The 24,272-nt window shown below is 48.4% G+C and overlaps 9 protein-coding genes across 10 annotated transcripts; 4 read left to right on the forward strand and 5 right to left on the reverse strand.

The window, feature by feature from the left end:
- Positions 1-1,304: 1,304 nt before the first annotated feature.
- On the forward strand, positions 1,305-3,477 carry CNA00690 (expressed protein). Its single transcript, XM_024656157.1, has 4 exons — positions 1,305-1,874; positions 1,925-2,994; positions 3,039-3,082; positions 3,225-3,477. The coding sequence occupies exons 1-2, from the start codon at positions 1,779-1,781 to the stop codon at positions 2,585-2,587; spliced, it is 759 nt and encodes a 252-aa protein (XP_024511829.1). The 5' UTR covers positions 1,305-1,778; the 3' UTR covers positions 2,588-2,994; positions 3,039-3,082; positions 3,225-3,477.
- On the reverse strand, positions 3,421-5,522 carry CNA00700 (expressed protein). 2 transcript variants are annotated; one of them, XM_024656044.1, is made up of 4 exons: positions 5,250-5,522; positions 5,113-5,201; positions 4,402-5,052; positions 3,421-4,321 (listed from the first exon to the last, which is right to left on the reverse strand). In XM_024656044.1, exons 1-4 carry the CDS (start codon positions 5,313-5,315, stop codon positions 4,237-4,239), a joined length of 891 nt encoding a protein of 296 aa, XP_024514116.1. In that variant the 5' UTR covers positions 5,316-5,522; the 3' UTR covers positions 3,421-4,236. The 2 variants fall into 2 exon arrangements, with proteins under 2 accessions (XP_024514116.1, XP_024511830.1); XM_024656158.1 differs by having other exon boundaries at positions 4,380-5,052.
- Positions 5,523-5,756: 234 nt separating this feature from the next.
- On the reverse strand, positions 5,757-9,160 carry CNA00710 (pre-mRNA splicing factor prp1, putative). The gene is made up of 9 exons (XM_024656159.1): positions 9,015-9,160; positions 8,920-8,960; positions 8,623-8,865; positions 8,297-8,567; positions 8,162-8,248; positions 7,028-8,106; positions 6,339-6,976; positions 6,015-6,280; positions 5,757-5,953 (listed from the first exon to the last, which is right to left on the reverse strand). Exons 1-9 carry the CDS (start codon positions 9,072-9,074, stop codon positions 5,810-5,812), a joined length of 2,829 nt encoding a protein of 942 aa, XP_024511831.1. The 5' UTR covers positions 9,075-9,160; the 3' UTR covers positions 5,757-5,809.
- A 115-nt stretch (positions 9,161-9,275) lies between these two features.
- CNA00720 (nucleotide binding protein, putative) lies at positions 9,276-10,483 on the forward strand. Its single transcript, XM_566489.2, has 3 exons — positions 9,276-9,391; positions 9,446-9,793; positions 9,844-10,483. Exons 1-3 carry the CDS (start codon positions 9,313-9,315, stop codon positions 10,410-10,412), a joined length of 996 nt encoding a protein of 331 aa, XP_566489.1. The 5' UTR covers positions 9,276-9,312; the 3' UTR covers positions 10,413-10,483.
- Positions 10,484-10,522: 39 nt separating this feature from the next.
- CNA00730 (plasma membrane protein, putative) lies at positions 10,523-13,759 on the reverse strand. Its single transcript, XM_566491.2, has 3 exons — positions 13,260-13,759; positions 10,754-13,206; positions 10,523-10,702 (listed from the first exon to the last, which is right to left on the reverse strand). The coding sequence occupies exons 1-3, from the start codon at positions 13,669-13,671 to the stop codon at positions 10,637-10,639; spliced, it is 2,931 nt and encodes a 976-aa protein (XP_566491.1). The 5' UTR covers positions 13,672-13,759; the 3' UTR covers positions 10,523-10,636.
- Positions 13,760-14,545: 786 nt separating this feature from the next.
- Positions 14,546-17,863, forward strand: CNA00740 (conserved hypothetical protein). Its single transcript, XM_566493.2, has 8 exons — positions 14,546-14,867; positions 14,965-15,039; positions 15,092-15,224; positions 15,275-15,694; positions 15,926-16,107; positions 16,160-16,399; positions 16,449-16,506; positions 16,558-17,863. Exons 1-8 carry the CDS (start codon positions 14,573-14,575, stop codon positions 17,729-17,731), a joined length of 2,577 nt encoding a protein of 858 aa, XP_566493.1. The 5' UTR covers positions 14,546-14,572; the 3' UTR covers positions 17,732-17,863.
- On the reverse strand, positions 17,846-18,936 carry CNA00750 (histone binding protein, putative). The gene is made up of 6 exons (XM_024656160.1): positions 18,892-18,936; positions 18,833-18,838; positions 18,683-18,782; positions 18,494-18,568; positions 18,164-18,431; positions 17,846-18,115 (listed from the first exon to the last, which is right to left on the reverse strand). Exons 1-6 carry the CDS (start codon positions 18,892-18,894, stop codon positions 17,941-17,943), a joined length of 627 nt encoding a protein of 208 aa, XP_024511832.1. The 5' UTR covers positions 18,895-18,936; the 3' UTR covers positions 17,846-17,940.
- A 201-nt stretch (positions 18,937-19,137) lies between these two features.
- On the forward strand, positions 19,138-21,529 carry CNA00760 (tRNA (guanine-N2-)-methyltransferase, putative). Its single transcript, XM_566499.2, has 5 exons — positions 19,138-19,640; positions 19,691-20,460; positions 20,516-20,690; positions 20,742-20,959; positions 21,008-21,529. The coding sequence occupies exons 1-5, from the start codon at positions 19,161-19,163 to the stop codon at positions 21,429-21,431; spliced, it is 2,067 nt and encodes a 688-aa protein (XP_566499.2). The 5' UTR covers positions 19,138-19,160; the 3' UTR covers positions 21,432-21,529.
- A 332-nt stretch (positions 21,530-21,861) lies between these two features.
- CNA00770 (expressed protein) lies at positions 21,862-24,218 on the reverse strand. The gene is made up of 2 exons (XM_566501.2): positions 23,835-24,218; positions 21,862-23,778 (listed from the first exon to the last, which is right to left on the reverse strand). Exons 1-2 carry the CDS (start codon positions 24,093-24,095, stop codon positions 21,994-21,996), a joined length of 2,046 nt encoding a protein of 681 aa, XP_566501.1. The 5' UTR covers positions 24,096-24,218; the 3' UTR covers positions 21,862-21,993.
- Between the last annotated feature and the right edge of the window lie 54 nt (positions 24,219-24,272).

The raw sequence follows: 24,272 nt of genomic DNA on the forward strand, positions 1-24,272 counted from the left end.
CGTTATTACGGCTTGGACACCATAGGCCAAGTATTCAAGACTTACTTAATCTCTTGTGGCATACAAAAGAAAGGCTTGAACAACCTCTTCCAGCATCCAAAACAAATGCTGTGGGATACAGTTAAATAAACAACGAAATTGGCGCTGGTGGTGGGGCTTTGTTGTTTGTTATCTTGGGGGTTCTTCTTAACCGTCACGTGGCGTTTGTTATGGCAGCTAGAGTGAGCATTTATAGTTCAGACTTCTTGATCCATCCAAAAAATGGTCAGCCGGCGGCAATACCGGTCTATTTATTGGAAGTAGGAAGACACCGACACTTGTTGTTGAGGTATACAGGATACGGGACAACAGACAACAGGCGTGAAGAAGGAGGAAGGGGGATGGTGAGAAGAAGTGAGGGATACTGATAAAAAAACCAAGAAGGCTTTGCTACAAGAGAACATACTACTACCCGCCAGTAGCGAATGCATACAATGCCCCACACTAGCGAGAAAGAGCCCCGTCAACAAGTACCAAGTCGACAGCGACGGCGCTCCGTGCTCTGACGGAGGTAATGAGCATAGAATGCATGGCAAAAGAAATGAAGCACGATGATGTCCATGCCCTCAAACGTCCAGTCTCTAAATACACTATTCCTCTTCCCTGATATTTACTGAACGTGTGGCCAACGCACGCAGAACCCCCAATGGTGCCCGCCGGTGAAGGCTCAATATTTGGTCACCGCACAACTCGGCAAGTTCGGATTTTTGCCCTGTTCGAAGAAAAATTAGACGTCAGGAACACTTCATTTCTCGGCTGACTTTTTTCCGAGCCTCCAGCAACTTGTTGTGATCACGGAACATACTGGGAATGAGAAGAATGCCTTGTTGCTCAGGATAGTAAGGTGGAATGTGCAGTCTCAACAAGTTTGCCTTCAGCCCTCCTGGCGGATGAAATGTAAATCTCGGACAGAAGAAGCTGTTCAAGGACCGGCCCAAACAAGTTTGGGTGGGAAAGTGGGAAGTTGGGTGTTCTTTTGGGGTTCGAAATGGTTCGGGACGTTTATGCAGCATGACGAGATCACCGGGACAAACCGGAGCGGGCAGCGCAGATCCTCTTTTTCAGGACGACCAGGCAGATATTGGTGCCTGAATTTGTCTCCCAGCAAACATTTACTCCGGCTTGTTTTTGGGCCGTAGCCGGTTCGGGCGGAGAACGGAACGGAGGAGGTCTTTCGGTGCGACCGTGGTGGGTGGTGGGTTTGGGTTTGGCCTTCACAGATATTAGCTCCCATGGATTTCAACTTATCAGCAACACCACTGTCCGCATCTTCCCATATCGTGTCTCCACTCTGTACATCTCCACTTCCGACGTCACAAATAATCGGACTCTTCGCCTTCATCGCTCAACGCAGTTCGCATCGTAGCGAAGATCCCTCTCACTCCCTGAGGGCCGACTTGCCCTCTTCTCGTCTCATCTCGCCTGGCTATAAAACCATCCGGTATCCGGTGTGCGCACTTGCGCAATCATCATCGATCGTTTCCAGGACTCCGGCGAATTCTATGCTAGGGTCTGGCCAGTACATCACTTAACCATTTTATCTGGTACTGGTACATCGCTCCCACCTTCATAACGTTGCAATCTATCTTCAAGCGTCGAGCTCCACAAAAGCTTTCACACAAATTGTTGGTGTGTTATAACCGCCCCTCCTTTGAATACAAGTGCTCCACTATTGTTATTTTCTTCTTAACCACTTTCATTTCACCACTTGAGTCTCAGGCTGCCATTGCATTGCAACAATGGCAACGGTTACAGCAACAATGGACGATCTCATCGCCAGTCTCTCTGGGAACATGCACGTTTCTCAGGAGGGATACGATCTCAAAGCTCTTCATGTAAGTCTCTTATCATTTTCAACAAGTCTTTGCTAATCCCACCCTCACAGGAGTTCCTTGCTCAAAACTTGCCACTTTCGTTTCCTTCACCCACTGCTTACGCCTACCCTGTTGCTCCACGACCACCTCCATTAAGCCGCAAACCCTCTTCCCTCCCTTCCTACACTCACCCATCCCCCACTCCCACTTCTCTCCCGCTGCCTTACACACAAGCACCCCACCCTCCTGTTTCATATGAAAGACCCCAATCAAGTCAAACTCCAGCCCAGAGACCAGCGCTACCAAGGCGTGCCAGCTCTTTCGGCACCGTCCCGCACAGTTATGCTCCTGCTGCTAGTAACTATCAAGCACCAGAACCGAGCTATGCAGCGTTCGAGAGCGATGCTTTTGCGCCTTTTTGGCAAGGAGCCGTGGAGGAGACAGGAAGGGAAGATCCTTGGGCGAGGATCAGGGGCGCACCCACTGGTGACTTTGGGTTTGCAGCCGCTCAGGAGCAACCGCAAATCACGGATGGGGGTGGCAAACACGAGTATCAATGGGGACTTCAGCTTGGGGGCTGTGGACAGTCTCAGCGGAAGGTGATGGCCGCCCAGAGTAACGAGGACGTAGGAATGGATATGGATGAGGATGAAGATATGGAGGACAATGAATTGGTTGAGAGCATGATGGAGTGCGGAGATGAGGACGACACTTGGCGACGAGACAAGTGGTGATAACGTCTTCCTCCGTTCGGGATTTCGAAATATAGAAACAAAAAGTTGTATATTACCTTTGTTGTGATTTAATGCCTGCACACATATATGTATTACGATCATTGCATGTTGGTAGGAACGTTATCAACATTCTGTCACCATAATATCAACGTCATGTTCGTAACAACTTCTTCGATGCTTGCTTTCCAGTATCTTCATCCAAGTCCCGATTTCCGTTACTTTTTTTCACAGCCATTGGCCATATACCTTTACATATACTCAGCATGTTGGGTACTGACGGTGATCCAATAGATAATTTGCGTCACACGGCTTGAGTTTGCCGACAGAGGAGAAGTAAAAACATAACGGAGAGGTAGCAAAAGAGAAAAGGAAGGTGTGGCTTCGAAGAACCAGAAGCGATGGAGCCAGTGAGTTATGAAGGGTGAAAAAAAAAACAGCTAATCAAACGCAGTTTTGAATATCATATATGGATCAAAACGCCATCAGGACGTCATTGTGAGGATTTTTATTTTACAGCAGGCTGCGGCTTTCATCGCCTAACGGACGGAGAAGATGCTTGATGAGTCAAATTCCGTCAATTATCTGCTATCTCCATGTCAAGCAGCACTAATACTACAAGCCGCTGACTTAGTAGTAGTAGTAGCAGCTGCTGCCGCCGTTAAACGCCGCTGCAAATGAACGAAAATGATCGTTGTAGCGGCGTCAGTCACTGTCCTCGTCGGTAGAAGCTGGAAAACACCTTGTGCTACTTTAGTTTTGTGTCCTCGGTCGTTTATCTACAGTTGTACTTAGAGCGCTATGTTTAGACGTTGTTGTGGCTAGCTAGAGGGTTTGAAAAGCATAAGCTGCTTTCGGTGATGCATTGTTTGCTTGATGGGCCGTTCCTTCTATGTCTTTTGAGCTTTACGAGCTGACGAATCTTCCTCACACTTTCCCTGCGCCCTCCCCTCTCACCTCTCTCTTTCTTAATTCATCTGTGCAAGGTCCTTCTCCCCTCCCCCTCTCCATCTTCTCTCACTTCCACTCCTCGACACCCCAAAACTATTTCCCTGTCTTTCTCTCTGCTTCCTCTCACTCCTCCTCTCACTCTCGTAACTCTCTCTCTACCTTATAGGAATCGCGAATCATCTCCTTGATGGACAACCCCTCATTAGCTCCACTTATTTCTTTCCAACGATGGTAAGCCTTTGGTGGAAGACGAGACACCACTTCATCGTCCGTGAGGCTACTTGACACCAATGATTTATTGACATCCATGAATCGCTGCAAAGGATCGATGTCCTCGAGATACTTTTGAATGGTCAAAGGTTCTGATTCCTCACCATACCGGGATCTGATGAAGCGCTTGCCTTTCCCTGCTCGAATATCCCTGACAGCATTGAAAAGACTCTCATGGCCGCTGGTAGGCAGTTCAGACATAGTTAGGAAACGTTTCTTTCCATGGGATATGGTGACCATTTCCTGAAACCAGCTCCGCCATTCTGGATCATTCAAAGCGAGGAAGCTTGTCGGCTTCTTCCTCGTGATTTTCCTCTCGTTGAAATTAGTCCTTGATTTAGATTGGTGTTGGATGAAGTCCTGGTAAAGTGACAGAGGTATTAATGACCAGGTCTCATCGGCGGTGAGTGATCTTCCAGTTGCTAGGCTAGTCAGCAGCACATCGCTGCGCCAAAGATGCATAAGGTGGTGATCGGTCCGTTGGAAACGAACAGAATCGTCGTCCTCCTTGTATCCCTGAATGCGGGTTGTCAGCTACAGTGTACATACCTTTCTCCACACAGTGGAAACGTACATGCGACTGAAGGTGTACATACTTCAAGGGCATAGCGCTGGAGTTGAAACACTCGTCTTCAATCTCTCGAGCATTCCAATATAGCTTAGCAGATTCTTGTAAGCGGCTTCTAAGTCGACGCCCGTTATCGGTAGTGAATGGTGCTAAGTCTAAGTCTGAATTTTCCAGGGACAGCGACACAGTGGTTCCAGGAACTCTTGAATGCTCCTCGTGTACTTGCCTCCATGCCCATGAACAGAATGCTCTGCTTGCATCGTCCCTAGGCCAACTGGGTTTCGTCTGTCTTCGCATTGAGTAAGGCTGCTTCGACAGATCTAAAGCGAACTTGGAGTCCTGACTGGTTGCCAATTGGCGCCTCCTTGCCTCCTCCAAACTCTCGAGTGCTTTAGAATAGTCTTGTATAACTCTAGACGCCTGTTCGCCTGTGTCCACCATAGCCGCGGAAACGAGTTTTCTGACCGCTTCGTAATCTTCATCAGACATAAGAACTGATTGGTCATCCAAAGAGTGAATAACTCGGTTTGCCAGGAAAGCCTCTCTGTTTTTGAACACCCAAGCGCGTTTCATTGGATCTGTCACCGGCTCAATATGCCCGTTGGTATAAACGAGGTGATCTGGGCAAGAGCGCATAAAACTGATCTGCACAAGAGCTGCTCCAGGCTCAAAGGCCGACCTGGGAATCCGGAACGATATTAATCAAGATTGGATGCGAACCAGAGGTTGGGTAACTTACCTAACGCTTTTATCCAGCTGTGATAGTGTTTGCGATCCGAAGCTCTGGTCGCTGCTTTGCGACACTGCAGCCTGGGCCCCGGCTTCGCTCTGTATTTACTATTAGCCAGTGTCGGATCCTGGGTTTGAGTTACTTACATTGTTCTTATAAGCTTGAACCAAAGCTGACAAACCCCCTCCGCTTGCTGAAGATGCTGAAGACATAAATTCTGATACTAAAGAATAGGGAAGATTGTTACAAGAAGACAGTTTTGGTGTGGCTTCTAAGGCGGGAATTTGAAAATAATATTTTCTTGTCGAAGCTGCGGTTGTCTTTTATACCCTTTCTGGCTAAATGAGGACAGAAGCAGGAGTATCGTCTAAGGAGGATGTGAAAAATGAAGATCGTCTCAGTCTCGTGTAACAACGGCGTATAGGCAGAGATGTCCGAGCTGAGTTGCAATAACTTGTCAACTACTTTTATGAGGCTGTTGCGAAGCTTAGTCTATTAGCAATAGCTAGCATCGGTAAGTGATGTCGGAGAGCAAGAGTCTGTTTTTCCTTTCATCAATAAGCAAGCGAGACTCTCAAACAGGTTATGGTCTCAGTGCAGGCGTCCAACTTCTTTGCCACCAACAAGGGGACTCGAGATCCAAAAAGACCGTTCGGGACATATTGTGATCATGACATACCAAAAGAACTGGCACTATACTAAAACATTATTCCAGTTTGTCCGCGACCAACTCCAGTATCTCTTTTGTAGACTTGCCAACATTGGCCAAATCCTTTGATACCGACTGCCATACCGGACCATGGCGTGGTGATGCCGCGATGCATTTTTCAACGACCGCTTCTTGACGTTCCTATATATTCATGTATCAGTCCAGATATCCTTTTAGAAACTGAAAACAAGAATCAGCTCACTTTCTCTCCATGTTGCCTCTCGAACTTCAGCCAATAACCCCAGGCATCTCCCCAATCTTCATCGGCGGTAATAGCATTGGCCATCCACTGTCTCGTCTTTTCAATCTTCCTTTCACTCCAGAAGTTTCTCGCGACCGCCAAGATGACGGCCGGATGTTCGCCGGCCTTTTTGATTGCGTCAACGGAACGACCTTTTCTTTGTTGAGGAGTCTCCATGAAGATGGCCATGGACCAAAGAAGAGGAGAGGCGGGGCATTCTTGCATTGCTATAGAATGAAGCTGTTAGTAAATCGCAGGATGGGCTAGAAATAAAGTGATACTTACCTCGAGCAAGGACAGATTTCGCTTGCTGTGGGCTGCCCGTTCGTTCTTCAATCTTGATACTTTCCGCCCATAATTCATCATTCTTGGGATTATGCAACCTCGCCTTTTCGAGCAATGCCCTTGCCTTGATCGTCACACCCGCCTTCTCCTCCAGACGAGCCGACAAGATCCATAATGGGATACTCTTCGGACATGATCGGCATCCTTGAGCATATGCATTTCGCGCAAGCGCAACCTCATTACGGGACTCGTAGATCTGCCCTCGGATCATGTGCAATTTGTCAAAGGAAGCGAATTTCTTGATTGCAACTTCCAAGGTTGAAAGAGCCTCGTCCAACTTGCCCAATTGCCTCAACAGTACCGCTGACTTCATCCAGACTCTCTCTGTGTCTGCCTGTGCCTTGGCCTTCTCAAGGATCTGGATAGCAGCCTCCATCTCGCCGGTCTCAGCTGCTAGCTTGGCGGCAGCAAGGAAGATAGATTCGGAATCTTCGTTTTGTTTGAAAGCTTCGGCAAGAATGGCTTGAGCACCGGGGATATCGCCGCCGACCCACTTCTCTTTCGCAGCCATAAGCCAGAGAACCTCCGCATGAGGACAGTGTTGGGATCCTTGGGCGAGAATTTCTTGGACAGCATCGCTACAATCTTTTGTCAGTCATCTGGCCTTGCAATTACATAAAGTAACTCACGGTGTGCCATGGGCCTTTTCGAACTCGGCGGCTTTTCTCCAGACTGATGGAGTATTAGGAAAAGCCTCGAGAGTGACGGCGTAACAAGCTCTCGCGACCTCGTAAAATCCACCCTTTGTCGCCCTCTCCGCATCTTCAATCCAGACAGATCTCCTATCTTCTTCCTCGACGTCCTGAGCGATGGTAGCCTTCACGATAGCTTGCGCTGTAAGAGGTGAGCCGTCCTGTTCACATTTCTCGGCCTCTTGCAACCATTGTTCTCGCGAAAGAATGACCTGATTCTTGCGCAATGAATTGACTGCACCAGCCATGAGTTTGTTGACCTGCTGAGCAAGCTTCTTTCTTTGCTCAGCCTCGTATTCCGCTTCGTCCTCCATCTTGACCTCTGGCTTGACAGCCACGGCGGAAGGTGACTGCTCAGCAAGCCTACCGGCAGCGATCCAGATTTCGTGAGAGGTAGGGATACGCTTGCGCGCAGAATTGAGAACCTGCTTGGCGTTTTCAGGAGTTTCAAGACGGGCCAGAGTAAGCCAGAGCTCCACAGAGTTGGGGATGACTTCAACAGCACGGGTAAGGAGAACGCGGGCGTCTTCAGGATCATCTTCCAGGTTGACAGTCTCCTTCCACAACCCCACAGAGTTGGGAACGAATTCAAGGGCTTTTCGGAGAACGCGCTTCTTGGCGTTTATGTCTGTTTCTAGAGAAGCAGCCTTGAGCCAAATTTTAACAGATTGAGGAACGTGCTGTATAGCTCGACCCAAGATAACTTTCGCGTTCTCCGGTGTGTTGAGTTCAGCGGCATGGAACCAAACATCCTCGTTTTTCGGACACTTCTCACATCCTTCAGCGATAATCTTCCTGGCAGCGACCATCTTCTTCGCGTGTACTTCCAAGGAAGCGGCGGCGATCCATCCTGGGGCGTGTTTGGGATTAGACTGAATGAGGTTTTGCAAGAGCTGGCGAGCTTGCTTAATATCACCAATTTGAGCGTCTGTTTGAACAATCTGACTGTTAAGAGCGGTCATATAGCCTTTAGGGTCGATGCTGGTAGAAGAGCCGTTTGAGGCGTCTCTTGTGGCCTAACCAAAGCTGTCAATGACTAATACCATAACCCACGATTAAATCTAAACTCACTTGGTCAAGCTGCAGCGACAATACTCGGTCCCTGGCATTACCGATAGATACAAGATCCGTTTCGGTACCATCGATACCAATACCAGCCTGTGGAAGTGATTAGTTTCGATGACGAGTTACTACTAGGTTACCCACCTCTGCAGGATCCAACTCTCCTACCATGGCATTTCTCTTCACGGCATCTGCAATGACAGTGTCGCTGACATTGTAGCTTCTTCCATTCTGATTTTCCTCCAATCGCAAATTGGCCTTTCTCCTTTTTCCAGTCAAGTTTCCTGCTTCAGGGATGGCGTCCCAATCAGCATCGTTGAGGCTCGATAGAGATCGTTTCAAGTCTGCAAATTGCGTTTGAAGTTTGGGATTGCGAGCACGTTCTTCAGCCGCCGCTTTCGCTTCTGCCGCGTCTCTGCATATCTAATCAGTATCGAACATGAGACAAGATATCCATAGAGAAGACCCACCGTCTGGCCTTTCTTCTCGCATCCATTCTGGCATCAACACTGTCCCACACCCTGTCGGCCTCTTCATCGTCCGCTTCGTAGACTGTACCAGCAAACAGATTCCTTTCGTCGTCCGGATCTTGGAAAGCATCTGGATCAGGGATTTCTTCTTCACCACGGCGAGCTTGAGCTTCCGCAACAACCTCTGCACTGGGACCAGCTCGGGCGGGACCAATATCGGACCGAGTTGTGAAACCTGAAGCACTATACGTCTGTCAGTTTAAAGTCACACAGGAATTGGGCGCAGATGCCACTTACCCTCGACCAAGACCAGCAACATAGCTCGCCGGAGCGGCCATCTATGGGTACTGTTAGCTCCCGATCCCGCTTCAACAAACTGAGGAGATACGTACGTTGAGGAAGTTGTATCGCACTTCCTTGGGAATATGCTTCACTGTGCCGACGTTGGACATACTCGCGATGTTTTAGGCGTTAGAAAATAAGAAGAGAATCCAGCTGCAACAAGTAGCCGTCAAGATCACGCATGTCGAATAATAAGTCAAAGAAGGAAAGAGGCATTAGGTGGCAAATCATTACGTAAGATTTGTTTTTAGCAGTGGCACTCTAGACGCCGGTCTTGACTATTAATGTCATAATTTGTTTACATTGGGGCCAACTTTGAATTCGCATCTATTCCTGAGAGAAACAGATATGGCGGATATAATAGAGACACCGGTATCTCGCAGACTGTCAACTGTGAAAAATATTATCATAGTCCTCTCGGGAAAGGGTAAGTGCAGCTCGTACACCACCTGCTCCTGCTGACAAACCGACCTTCATGTAGGCGGGGTAGGCAAGTCTTCGTCCTCTGTACAGCTCGCTTTATCCCTTTTGGCACAGTCTCCCACAAACCGTGTTGGTCTTATAGACCTAGACATTACCGGTCCCTCACTTCCGCGCATGGTCGGCCTGGATACGCCGACAGCTACTGTTCACCAATCATCAGCCGGCTGGGTGCCTGTATACGTGGACCAAGGAAGACGGCTGGGTGTAATGAGCATTGGCTTCTTGTTAAAGGATAGAGGTGATAGCGTGGTTTGGAGGGGCCCTAAAAAAGACGGAATGATCAGGCAGTTCTTGTCAGAAGTTAGATGGGGCGACTTGGATTACCTTGTCATCGATACTCCTCCAGGTGAGCCATCAGTGTCTTACCCCAAAGTCACGACCTAACAAACGATGTAGGAACATCCGATGAACACATCTCCCTTTTAACTCATCTTCATCCTCTTTTCACGCCTACAATGTCTAATGCCACAACACCAACAAGTATCCTCATTTCCACTCCTCAAACAACAGCCTTGAACGACACTCTCAAATCTCTCTCTTTCACCCGCAAGCTGTCTTTACCAGTCATGGGCCTCGTAGAGAACATGGCGGGATATGTATGTCCTTGCTGCGGAGAAATCAGTGACACTTTCGGAAAGGGCGGTGGAGAAGCTATGGCTCATAAGGAAGGAGTAGGATTCTTGGGGAGGGTGCCCATTGATACTGTGCTCGTCTCGTTGTTGGATGCGGTCAGTAAAGGAGAAGTATTAGGGGAGGGTGCGGTGGAACACACGTCCGATGAGGCCGCAGAAGGTCAAACAAATGGCAGCACAGAACATTTCCCATTACTCGACAAATATCTTGAAACGACATCTTCAAAAGTCTGGAAAGATATCACCCAGAAGCTCGTGGATAAAATTGAGCAGCACAAGTCAGATATCCGTGCCAGACTCGAGTCTTCATCAGAGACACTAGCTATCGCATAGCCCCATTGCCTTCTATAGATAAATGTTGTATCGATAGCCAAATGCACGTTGTTAGCTGGTCTGCCAGAACTCATAGTCAAACGATCGTTCACGTGGGACGATGCACTTTGAACAATCAAAAAAGAAAGGTTCATGCCCTGGAATATTAAGTCTTATAAAATTTACCACACTTAAGAAAGTATTAGCATACTGTTTCCTTATTTTGACTTCTTTGATAAGCTTCATCATATGATTATTCCCTTAGCCTCCAACTCCGCCCTTTGGTGTGCGATTGCGTGGGTGTGAATTTCCTACTGATCTATCAGCAATCCAGTACGTAATTGAGAAAAGCTCAAACTCACCTCTACGGTATCGCAAACAACCTGACAAGTCTCATCTCCCACTCTCCACTTACATACATACCCTTCCCCACCCTCCTTTATCACCGGTCCATTCGCCTGAGCTTCTTGCTGAACCGGTACATTAAACACATTGCCGTCCGCGCTCGTATCAGGGAATGGAAGTCGCGCAGCCGTGGGTCCCTCATCCGGCGTATGAAACCGTATCGGGGACACTGTCTTCCTCCTGTTACCCTCCTCATGTTCACTCTCATCCACGTCAAATGCGCCCATCTTCACAGCTCTGAGAGTTTCTAGCTTATCCACAAGGGTCTCCACCCTTTCTTCCAATCTCTCAATCTTATCAGACTGCTCAGATGCTGTGCGGACAATGTTGTCGTACTCTGCCTTGTACTTCTTGTAGAACTGGGCCTTATGTCGGATATCATCGTCTGTTCGGCGGGATTGGTCGAGGAGGACTTTGACCTGAGCGCGAAGTTTGCGGGTCTCGTCATTCCGCTGAGCAGCGACGGTTGCATTAAAGATTTCACGCTGTTTAAGACCAAACTTGAGCTGTCCGGTCAGGTGTTTGATCTGATCGCGCAGCAGATTGGCTTGCTGTACTTCCGCGACTGCCCTGTTACTCGCCTCATCATACTGCTTACGCATGAAGGCGTTGTCCTCGACCAAGTTCTTGTGAGATCTTTCAGCAGAGGCAATACGCTCTCGGAGAAGTTCCACTTCAGCATCGGAGGATGAAAGGGATTGTTTAGCTTCCTCAAGTTGCGAAGAAAGAGACTTGAGTTCGGATCTGGCATCGGCGAGGGCAGCAGTGTCGGGATGGTTGGCAAGATATTCCTCGAGCTTTTTCTTCTCGAAGAGAGCCTGGTTAATGACGCTGTTGAAGTCTTTGACTTGTTCTCGAACCTTGGCAAGTTCAGCCGTATCAGGATGGTTCATCAATTGATGCTTCAACTCTTCCTTCTCCATGGTCACACTGCCCAGTTTGGCTCGCAAATCTTCTATCTCTTTCCGCAACTTGACAAGCTCTGCGCTGTCGGAATCGTTCACCTTTTTTTCCAGCTTGGCATTTTGGGCATTTGAAATCTGCAACTCTTTTTTGACGGCATCCAGATCGTCATTGAGCGAGCTGAGAAGCAATTTGAAGGATTCTTTTTCCAGCTCCAAACCCTTCTTTTCCTTTAACTGTTCGTCCAACTCTTTCTGCACCTCGGCCAATTCCTTAGAACCAGGATTTTCCTTAAGCTTTTCTTCCAGATCACCCTTTTCCGCCTGAACAGCCATAAGGCGTTCCCTCAAGCCGTTGATCTGTTCGCGTAGCTTCGATATCTTTGTCGCTTCGTCGTTACCGCTATGAGCCAACAAATCTTCGGCGCTTATTCTAGCATCCTGGGCATCCTTCAACTCTGCTTTTAACCGCTCGATATCCTTCTTGGCTTTACTGAGCTCCGCAGGATCGATAAAATCCTTGGGGCGCTCCTCTGCCTTTTTTCTTGCTTTCTCCGAATAAGTAAGCTCTCCCTCTAGCAAGGTAACCTTTTTCTTCGCATTTTCCAAATCGACGACAGCGGGATGTTGGCCATAAGGTGATGGCCCACGAGCTACTGAGGCTGGGCGTTTAGATGACGGAAATTCGTTGAGGTTGAAGTTAGGAGAGGAGAGGATGTTATCGGCTTCGACAACTTCTTCATCGTCATCGATGTTTTCATTTGCTCTTCCCTTGCCCTTGTTTGGAGGTTTCGCGATGACTTGCAATTCCTCGTCGTCGCTGTCGCCCGCGCGATAAACTCCTGAACGCCCTCCTTCAGCCAACCTCCTAACTTCTTCCTGTCCACGAGCCAGTAATTCATGTCTCATGAATGGTGGGCTAGAGAATCGTTCAATAGCTTCAATCTGTGAGGTCACTGCAGACCCTATTGTATGAGAGGGCTCAACAGTATCGTTGGACTCAAGACTGCTGTTCGGCAAAAACAATGGGGATTTGTCACCGTTGCGTGCCCGAGAATTAGGAGATAGTAAATGCGACGGAATGACTGTACGTTGCAGAGAAGACTGGGACGGAGATTCTCGAGATTTTGGTCCTGAGAGGGTGGTGACACTTTTCTTCGGTCTTTGATCGGATTTCGGGGGAGATGTCGCCTTTGCCGACAAGGACTTCAATAACGGCGCACGAGAACGTTGAACTTCCGGAGAGTTAGGTTCAATTTGTGATTCTCGAGACCGGAAGCGGGTCATGCCTCCACGCCTGGTGGCATGGGTTGACCCCTCGCTGTCTTCCGAAACATCTTCATGGTCGTTGACAGATGAACGACTACGACTGGGACCGGCAACGGGTGCTGGAGACTCGGAAAGCGTCCCGGCTGAAATTGAAGCAAGAGAAACTCTACTTTTGCGACCAGCCTTGGAGGTTGATGCAGGAGAGTCGACACTTGCTGTAGATCGCGCGGCAACCTTGCCTACCAAGAAATCATTAACAGTAGTTACAGGCGAAAACAATCAATACACCCACCGACCGACGTCCTACTCTTCTTCACAGGTGTAACTCCAGGCTCCCTCTTCACCGTTATTTCACTCTTCCTCTTCCTCTTCTTTGTCTTTGGCGCCCTCTCTTGCTTCTCTAACTTCTTCAACTTTTCGCCTTCCTTCCCGACAATCGTTGGATGTCGCCTCTTCTTTTCCTTCCACTCCATAATGAGCGCGTCCGTACATCCACTCTTCTTTTCCCATGATGGTTTCCATGGACGACCGTACTCGTCCGTGCCGGACCATTTAATGAGGTATTCCCCGTCTACAGGTGCCCCTCTCTCGTCCATAATCTCTACAGCTTCATACAGGTTGTCCGCATCGTTGGCTTCGGGGATGAATTGCGTAGACGGGATCTCAGGTGAAGGCTCCTCTGATCCTCGATAACTGGCGGCCATACTATATGGTGTGGTCAATTACGGATGAAGATGCAAGATGTTAATTCGGCACTTGTCGAATGGATGCGGCAGGTGTCGTCGAAAGAAGGATGACACGAGTATGAATGCCTACCTACACCTCTTTCCCAATTTGATTCCGCCTTCCGCATGAGTTGACGGGACATCCGCGGCGAACATGTTCCAGTCATTATTACCGAACAACTACAACATATATGCTATGGTAATCATTACGGCTGCTGTACAAGTATTTTTCATCATCAACGCGATGGGCATGTTCTTCGAAATCCTATCCTGCGTTCTTTGCTCTTTTCCATAATCCTACTGGATCCTGAGCATAATCTTCACAATGTCCCTCACGGAAAAGATTTGATGTTCAGCTTACACCACGCTTACGTAACATTACTTAATTACCATCTTCGTCGTCCCCTTTTACAATAAGCCAGACAAAGCACTGAGACGTCAAGATGCTGTCCAGAGTCGTAGTTGCGATTCGGAGGATTAACTGAACAATAACGCATCGCGAGATCTTGTGGTACTGATGTAGTAAGGCTGCAACTTCGTTAGCAGGAACCGCATTTATGACCGGCATAGGTGGTGGTTTTGCCTGAATTCCCCATTCAGACCTTTCTACTTTTCACCAACGACAGACTACAACGCTCTCATTCCTCTTTTGCGTGGCTGGTCTTCGGAAAGCAACTGCAGCCGACGGAAAGAAACATGTTGCGTATCGAATCGCGCGCCTGTTTCTATCCAAGTCGTTTTTTGAGTGTATTAATAGGCACAAGATAAATACTCACTTACGTAATCATGTTTTCGATAAGCAGTCGCCAAAAGATGGTAATTTCAAGAGAGTTTCTGATATATTTCGTTCAACTCTTCGCTTCACCACTTTATACCCAAAATGCCTCCCAAGTTTGACCCCAACTCCCCAGAAAACGCCCCTCTTATTCAGCTCTTCCAGAGTCTCGGCCTCGCCAGCAACTCTGCCACAGAGCTCGTTCGTCAGCCTAAGTCTGGAAAGGCTTTCAAGTCCCTGATAGACGAGTACGGTCTTACAAACAACAAGTACGATGAGAAGCAAGCAGGAGCTCTTGTCAAGCTTAGCTCTGTGAGCGCTAAGCTGGGCAGTGAACAGAAGGATTTCCTCGTGCAGAAGATTGTGAAGGGGGATGTGAAGACTCCAGACCAGGTTACAGGTGGGTGGCCAATGACCGACTGGTGCGAGCGTGTCCTTTGCGTCCTTTGGGAGCGCACAAAGTTGGAGATAAGAGACAATGGCTGACATGGATACAGCGGCCGTCAAATTTGCAGAGAAAAATCCTGACTTGAAGGCGAACGAGGAGGCTTTCGACAAGGAATGTGGTGTTGGTAAGTGTAACAGTTTCGGCCACATTACGCTTTCTAACATGGTGTTATTTAGGTATCAACATCACTCTTGCCGACCTCCCTGAACTCCTCAAATCATATATTACTTCTCTTCCTTCACCCCCTGAGGGCTGGAACAGTCTTGGTCCTATTCTTGGCGGCATCAAGGGTGGTGCTTCTGACCTTCGGTAAGCACTCTATCCATATGTATCATGTACTTTGCTAACATTCACATCAGATGGGCCAACGCCACGGAAGTTAAGTCCACCCTTGAATCCATATTCGTCTCTCTTTTCGGTACCAAGGAAGCCGCCGCCGCCGCTGCCGCTGCTAAGCCCAAAGCTAAGGCCCCCAAGGCCGCTGAAAAACCCGTTAAACCTGTCTCCACCACTGCTGCCGTTGCTACCAAATCTTCTTCCGCTACCCCTGCTATCCCTACAAACATTTTTGAGGAAGGCTTCCTTTCCGAATTCCACAAAGTCGGTGAAAACCCCCAGAGTGATCCCAAGTTGAAGGAGGAGCATTTGGCGTGGACAAAGGGGCAGGTGTACACCCGATTCCCACCAGAGCCTAATGGATACCTACATATTGGACACGTCAAGGCTATCATGGTCGACTTTGGTTATGCCAAATACCACGGTGGTCGAACATACCTCAGGTATGTCTTTATTTTTCTGTTCCATGGTAATCGCTTTTGCCGATCCGAGTCTGAAAATGGCAGTATTGAGATCTGAGTTTGAGCAATGAGTGCTTTGCCCGCGCCCGCCACCTGCTCCACTCTCACTCAGTAGAGGTGAGAGTAGTGGTCATGCTGTGGCAGGACGGCAAACGGAAACATGCAGAAATGACTATCATTGACCACTATAGGGTCCAAGCTGACAAGACACAGATACGACGATACCAATCCTGAAGCTGAAGAAGGCCGATACTTTCAATCTATCCTCGAGACTGTTCGATGGCTTGGTTTTGAGCCTTGGAAGATTACTTACTCCAGCGACAACTTTGACAGGTTATACGAGCTCGCGGTTGAATTGATTCGGCGAGGAAAGGGATACGTCTGTACTTGTGACGGTCAGCCTTTTCCCTTTCGCTTTCTCAAAATTCGTGCTGACATTTCTGCCAGCTGAGAAAATCAAGGAAGACCGAGGTATGGGCAAGGGGAACCCCATCCCTTGTGTGCACCGAGACCGACCTATCGAGGAGTCTCTTCATGAGTTTGAACGAATGAAGAATGGCGAGTATAAGGAAAAGGAGGCGTGCATGAGGATGAAGATGGACTTGAATAGCGGCAACCCTTATATGTGGGACACTGTTGCCTACCGAGTCAAGAAGGCGCCTCATCACAGGACCGGTGACAAGTGGAGTATGTCGTCAAATGTCATTTGAATGAAGTGTTGCTGACGATCATTTAGAGATCTACCCCACTTATGACTTTACACATTGTCTTTGTGATAGCATTGAGAACATCACGTGGGTCATTCCTCTATCAAAATTGAACGCGTCTAATGATCATTCGCATAGGCACTCTCTCTGTACCATCGAATTTATCCCCGCTCGTGAATCCTACGAATGGCTCTGTGACGCCCTCAGCGTTTACAAGGCTCGTCAGTACGAATTCGCACGTCTCAACCTCCAGGGTACTTTCCTCTCCAAACGAAAGATCGCGAAGCTTGTCCAGAACGGCCACGTCAAGGACTGGGATGACCCTCGTCTTTACACTATCATCGCCCTTCGTCGACGCGGCATTCCTCCCGGCGCCTTGCTCTCCTTTGTTTCCGAGCTTGGTGTGACCAACATCCCTTCCACCACTGAAATTCAAAAGTTCGAATCTTGCGTCCGAGGTTACCTTGAGAGCTCCGCGCCCAGGTTGATGATGGTTCTCAACCCTATCAAAATCATCATCGACAATGTGCCCGACGATTACCGTGTCCAGGTCGAAGTGCCTCTCCATCCCAAAATCCCTGCTATGGGCACTGTCCAGACCATCTTCACCAAGGAAGTCTACATCGATGCTGACGATTTCAGAGAGGTCGATTCTCCCGACTACTTCCGTCTGGCCCCCGGCAAGTCTGTCGGCTTGTTCAAGGCTCCCTACCCTGTTACTTGCACATCCTTCACCAAGGACCCCGTTACCGGTCGTGTTACCGAGGTACATTGTACGCTCGCCGGCGAAGGCTTCAAGAAGCCAAAGGCTTACATCCAGTGGGTCAATGCGCCCGAGGCAGTTAAGATCGACGAAGTGCGATACTTCAAGAAGCTTTTCAAGTCTGATCCCCCTCCTGCGGACTATGAGGCAGATGTCGACCCCGATTCTCTTGAGGTTTACAGCAATGCTGTGATTGAGCCTGCGTTCTATGAACTTGCTAAGAAGCAGATCTCCGATGCGAGGAAAGACAGTGAAGAACGTACGAAGAAGGCCGTCGAGCAGGCTGCTAAGCCTGATACATCTTCTGCTCCTGTGGAAGGCAGTGCGGCGGCTCAGCACAAGGATGAGGAGCCCGTAGCTACTGCTGAGCAGTTGGTGGGTAACGAGAACATCAGATTCCAGGGTATGAGGTTGGCGTACTTTACTTTGGACAGGGAAAGCAAGTTGGGCTGCTTGGAGAAGGAGGATGTCAAGGGCAGGAGCGAGGGTGACAAGATTATACTAAACAGGATTGTCTCGCTCAAGGAGGATGCGGGCAAGAGTGCTTAGAGGTAGAGGTAGGGATAAAGTTAAGTTAGTGCTTTTCGGAGGGTTTGGGGTTTAGAGGTATCGCGCATATACAGATGTACACAAGAGTAGATGACCATTTTCCGTGGATGATGCAATAATGCGTATAATGCTGCATATGATAAACATGCTCATAAAAAAGTAACTCGTACAGGTCCATCGTATTCTTTTATCTTGTACATCTAATGTTCCTATGCCATAGGTTGATCAACATCCATTCCTCCGGCGGCGGTCGCTCGTTGGACAGGTGGAGGTAAAGGCGCGTTGAAGAGTTCGGGGTTACCGCCCGAAGGTGGCAGTTCAGCCGCAGGTTGTTGGCCGTCGAAAGTATTTAATTGAGGGGCAGAGTCCCAGTTGTTTTGGAATCTGTTTGTTTATTAGCCACATCTGTATAAAGATGTGGGGCAGACTTACCTAGTAACCTTGGGCTTCTCAATCAATACGTTCCTATGGAGCTTATCCCATTGCACTACGCTCGGAGGATTCTCCTTTAACTCTTCGTCCTCGTAGTACGTGTTGACGTAGTATCCCACTCTGACAAATTCCTTTTCACGGTATGAAGCGGTGATGATTATAACAGTCACTCCGAGAATCTCATCTGGCTCGACGGAGGGGAGAAGATGGTGGGCAGGAGCAGGGGCTGAAAAGTCGAAAGCGTTTATACCGGCGGGGATAGGACCAACTGAAATACGAAAATGCATCAGCATTTTGTTGGTTAAAGGGGGACGGAGACGTGGAACTTACCAGAGCAGTTATCAAGTTCTTGGTCAAATTCCTCAGAAGAAGCGCTTCCAACGTAGATCAACCTCCAATCCAAGTCTACGCGTCCCGACGTCAGCAGCTATTTACAGCACGTTCCCGCCCTATTACCACAGGCAGAGGCGTGCAAGGTCGCATTACAAGGCTCGTCCAGTTCGGTACAGATTAACTGACCTTCTACCAAAGGTGCGATGGCTTCAAATTTGATCCTAAAGTTGTATGGATCGTCAAACTTGGCGGGGTTATTAAGGAGCTCGATGTTGCGAATGTTTACCTGGACGTTGATCAGTCTCTGTGAAGCTCTGCGCCGTTGATTATGCTCACAATGGACTGCAAGATATATATCAGCTTATGCACAGGTTACTAGAAGGTTACGTCCTTACCATGATTATAATATTTTCTGGGTGTGATAGTTGGGAAGACAAAAGGGATAAAAGAAGTTGACGCGAAATGGGTGATGGCGACGCGACTTGATACCTCATTTAGGACAGAAACACGTAACTATTTTTAATTAACAGGGTCATTTTACGTAACGTTTAACAGCAACTGTTTTCTGGAATTACGTAAATATCAACTCCTCTGAAATTTCGAACAAAGTAAGAATGTTGATGCAAGCGAGCTGGCGATCATTGTAAACGGGAAACATCTTTGCATGCCTCGCCCATCGTTCGGCTCACGTCAATTCATTGCAACAGCAACACGTATATCCTCACGCAAAATGACCACTCAGCCACGATACACCGTCCCTCTCAAGGAACCCCATCCAGACAACCACAGCCTGCACACGGAATCAACAACGACCATCTTTCTCCCAAATGAAGGCGCTTTCCTCAACCCAGTCCAGCATTACAACCGAGATATGAGTGTGGCGGTAATCAGAGCATGGAATGAAATGAGGAAAGAAGAACTTGAAGAAAAGTGGAGAATCAGACTGGAGAGAAGAGGCGGAAAACCTAGGCCTAAGAAGAAGAAGAACAAGAAGGCAACAGAGGGGGAAGCCAAAGCCGTTACTATTGATGCTGAAGAAGAGAAGGCAGAGAAGGAGGGGACTATGGAAGTTGAGGGTAATGCTTTGGCAGAGGTGAAGGAAGGTGAGGAACCCGTTGCAGGGCCTTCAAACGGTGCTGGAGTTGTGAGTTACATTAAAACGCCCCTAGAATTCCGGCTGACCTGTAATTCCAGAGCAAATTCCGGGCGCCTTCCATCAACATTCTTGAAGCTCTTGCTGCCACCGGTCTTCGGTCCATCCGATACGCCAAAGAAATTCCCAATGTTAAGTATGTCCTTGCCAACGACCTTTCACCTTCTGCTTGTGAAGCTATGAGGAGAAACGTAGAATTTAACGGTGTAGGCATGGACTACGAGGCGCCTGTGAAGGAAGAGCAAGAACCCAAGGCCGAAGTTGTTGAAATGCCCAGAGACGAGGCAAACGAGGAGATTAAGGAGGGTGGAGCCGTCGAGCACGTCGAGAAGAAGCAAGAAGTTCAGCCTGAAGTGAAGGATGAAGTTGGTCGAAGGCCAGGTTGTAGAGGACGAGTCAAGATTAACGAGGGCGATGCTTGTGCTTTCATGTATAACCACCGTTCCGCCGTTGGACCCTCTGCCCGTGTTGACGTTGTCGACCTCGACCCCTATGGTACTGCTGCTCCCTTCCTCGATGCCGCCATTGGCTGTATTTCCGATGGTGGTCTCCTCGCCATCACATGTACCGACCTCGCCGTGCTTGCTGGTCAACAGTACCCCGAAAAGTGTTACTCCAACTATGGAGGCACAAACGTTCACGCCGAGTACACTCATGAAGCTGCGTTGAGGCTTGTGATGCACTCTCTGGCGAGCGTTGCGGCACGATACGGGAGATACATCACACCTCTTTTGTCATTTTCAATCGATTTCTATGTGAGATTGTTTGTAAGGATCGACACCAGGCCGGAACAGGTCAAACACCTTGCTAGGTAGGTTTTACGCTGCTGCTCGCCTCTCGCCCCTTCTAACCATTGTTTTGTCCAGCCAAACTGGTGTAGTTTTCACTTGCCAATACTGTCAAACAGCTGTCAACCAACCGTTCGGCAAGGTCATCTCTAAAGAAACCGCCAAGGGCAAGGAGATGACCGCATTTAAGACTGTTGCAGGGCCCACGGCCGGTAACGGGTCTGCTTGTGAGGAATGCGGAGGGACTATGCACGTAAGTGTAATCTCTCTTCAATCTCGATCAAAAACTAAAGCTGTTATTTAGCTTGGTGGACCTCTTTGGCTTGGTCCCTTGCAAGATAACGAGTTCGCCAAGCGTGTCATCAAGGAAATTGAGAGCACAGAAAAGGAATACAAGACGTACAACAGGATGTTGGGAATGTTGACGTTGGCTTCTCAAGAATTGCCCCATCCTTGGTTCTTCACTGCCAACCGAATCGCCAAATCTGTACACGCCCCTTCCTTACCTATGAACAAGATTCTGTACGTCATATTATTGACACCCGTTGTAATTGCTGACCTCTCATGCAGCTCCGCCTTGCTTAACGCAGGTTATAAAATCTCCCGTTCCCACTGTTCCCCTGGTGCCGTCAAGACTGATGCGCCTCGTTCATTCATCTACGACATCATGCGAGAAGAAGCAAAGGAAAATCCTGTGAGGATGGATAAAATTGCAGAGGGATCGCCCGCTAGGAAGATCTTGGCAAAGCCTATCACTCACACGATCGACTTCACTCCCCACCCTGACGCTTCTCTGGAACGACAAGGTAAAGAAACATTTTACCAAGTCAACCCCTTACCGAATTGGGGTCCCGCGCCGAGGGCAAAGAGCCTTGGTGAGAAGAGGAAGGCGGAAGTGGATGCTGAGAATGGTGAAGGGGATGCCGTAGTAGGAGGGGAGGGTGTGAAGAGAATAAAAGTTGTGGTGGAAGAGGAGGAAATGATGAATGCTTAGATTCTTCTTCGACTTAACAGGAATTTTGGTTTTGGTCTTGGTTGGCTGTGACATTTTGTGGTTATTGATTCCATCCTTGTTTAGCATGCAACGGCTCACTAGTCTGCTACGATCCTGTTCTAGTCATGAAAGAGGGAAATATCCTAAATGGATATTCATAGGTTAGACTCGCTAAAGGTAATCCTGTTGAAATCATTGAAGGTCATGTTTTACAGAGATCGGATCATAAGTAAGGTTGTCTATAGACGGTCCAGCATTAATTGGTAATATTTATGAGCTAGATATCCTTCTGCCGCAGCTTTCGGAGTATTCACATATGTTCTTTAGACAAAGGCCTTTCATCATTAGCCATGGACAGACACCGATAATTTGAAAGGCTGCTGATATTAATCGAAGTTAGAAGGACGATACTCTCGATTTACTCAACGATGTTCCGCTTGCATGAGACAGACGACCATCGTTTCTTAACCTGCCACTGTTATTTAAGAGCGCGTAAGTGATAAACTTAAATTATAGCATCTTGGCCAGACAGGGGTGACTTCCAAGCCCATTTTTGGCTGTTTCACAACACACCCTTGAGCACTACTAGCTCATTCTCACACAACGCCACGACCACATCCTTTCCGTCCACCTTGACACATCCTACCCCCAACAACGCTCCCCTCTCTCCACCACTTATGCTCAAAACACCTTGTTGAGCATTAGTCTTGCTTGTAGCTGGGTAATAGATGTACACATTTCCTTGACCAGCGGATGATGAACCAGAGTCGAAAGCGAGCACGGTGGATTGTACCGGTTCAGGATCGATCTTGGGCTTCTTGAATGCGGAGGGGGAAGTTGGGTCGTGGGAGGTGGGGGAGGTGATAAGGTGGCGCACAAAACGGAGGTCATGTTTGCTGGAGATGACAAAGGCAAGTGCCGGGTTGGTGGAGATATGGGTCCAAGGCTTCTTGCTAAGATCTGTTGTTGGGCGGAAAACCAATCCGTCGACAGCTTGCTTAACAATGATACTGTTACCGTCCGATCCATTGATAGGAACGGACAAGACAGAGTTGGTCGACTTGGACCAACTAGCCTTCCCGGACCCAGCCTCAACGTATCCTACAAGCACATCCCTTCCGACTCTGTTTCCCCCACCGAGTTCGCCATACGCACCGCTGCCCTCCCCGAAGTCCTCGCCATCATCCAAGTCAAAATCCATCTCTTCTCTCAAGAGTGCTGGCATCGCAGGGTGCATCATCTCAGGCTCGTCCGGGCCTCGTGTCTTGATGGTATTAAATGTTTCGCGCACAGCAGCAAGAGTTGAGGCAGAGAGTGTCTCGGGCACTTCTTCATAAGCATCATCATCATCTTCGGCAGGAAAAAAGACAGATGGCCAGCGGGTGTTCTCGTCGATCTTCTTTAGATCGACTTCGATGATATGTTTGGACGAGTCAAAGGTCCACGTAGAGGCATCGACGTCTATTGAGGTCCACAGTTGTCTTGTAGGTTTACTCAGCAATTCCATAAGTTGAGGTGATAAATCGGATGGGGTTTGTGAGAGGGTAAAGGAAAAGTTGGTCGAAGTGAAGCCTATATTGATAACTGCTCTGGAAACAGAGTCCGGAACTGGAATGGTCAAGTGTAGATACTCCGCATCTTGCGTCCAGGAGTATGGGTTTCCTCTCGCCTCGTCCACTTCCATGGACTCGTCCTTTTTGTCATTGACGAGAGCAGACTCATCTGCAGGTAGACTTGCACCAAGGCCGAGCCTCGCGATTTTTTCTTCTCTTTCCCTTTTGCTTTTCTCGTCTTCAGTTTCCTCTTGACCTGATTCATCGACTTTTTCTCTGAATTCTTCCTCTCCAAGGATAAGCCAACCATCTTCTTGCCAAGCACACCATACAGGCAAATCCTTGCCTTGCAAAGCCCATTTGACCTCAAGCTTGCCTGGTTGGCTATCCACACCATTGCGGACTGATGGGTTCAGGGAGATTTCAAGCAATTGAAACTGGGTTGATTGAACGGATTTATATCCTACCTTTCCCTGGTTTGGATGAAGAGATCTGGTGAGCAGCAGACGCACATCGCTGTCCGAAAGGTCGTGGTGGGCGCGAAGTAGGAAAGGGGCAGGTTCAACTCCACTTTGTCCGTCCACGTGCAAGTCATATCTTGCTATTATTTCGCCTGTAAAGTTTTCACTTTCGGGGGATGACGATTGAAGGATATAGATGGAGCCGTTGCCTGTTGAGATGGCCCATTGAGTTGAGGAAAGAGGTAACACAGAAGGGAACTCTGATTGTTGTTCAGAGATGGATATAGGTTCAGGAAGGTCTGCAAGCTTAACAAACGTCGGGGTCAAGTCATCCTGTTTTAGTTTGTCAGCTGAAAGTTCAAGAGACAGTGAAACAAGCACAGCCTCACCTGAATGACAAATCCTACCACACCCCATACTTTATCTATATATACCCCTCGTCGTCCAGAGACGCTCAAATGGTCCCATCCTATACGTGAACGGACCTCCTTAAAGCTCAAATGCTGCTGGTTATATCCCATCCGACTCTGGGTAGCCCCAGGTTGGGGCAGAGGGGAAAAGGAGAGGTCAGTGGAGGGATCAAGAGAGCGAAGGCGATAGGTCTCAAATTGAGGGAAAATAAGAGATCGCGTTGATGGAAAGAGGGCCATTCTGGATTGGCGTTGGAGCTTTGTCTGCAAAGATCTACAGGACCAATACCAATATATAGTCAGATGAAAAGATTGAGAATAAATACTAGAGCCAATGCGACTGACACTACTAACTGAAACGAAGACGAAGAGCGAGCAGCGAGAGATATTCCCCGACACATGAGTAGTGACGTAAGG

This window comes from Cryptococcus neoformans, chromosome 1 (assembly GCF_000091045.1).
Source record: "Cryptococcus neoformans var. neoformans JEC21 chromosome 1, complete sequence".
NCBI classification, from domain to species: domain Eukaryota; kingdom Fungi; phylum Basidiomycota; class Tremellomycetes; order Tremellales; family Cryptococcaceae; genus Cryptococcus; species Cryptococcus deneoformans.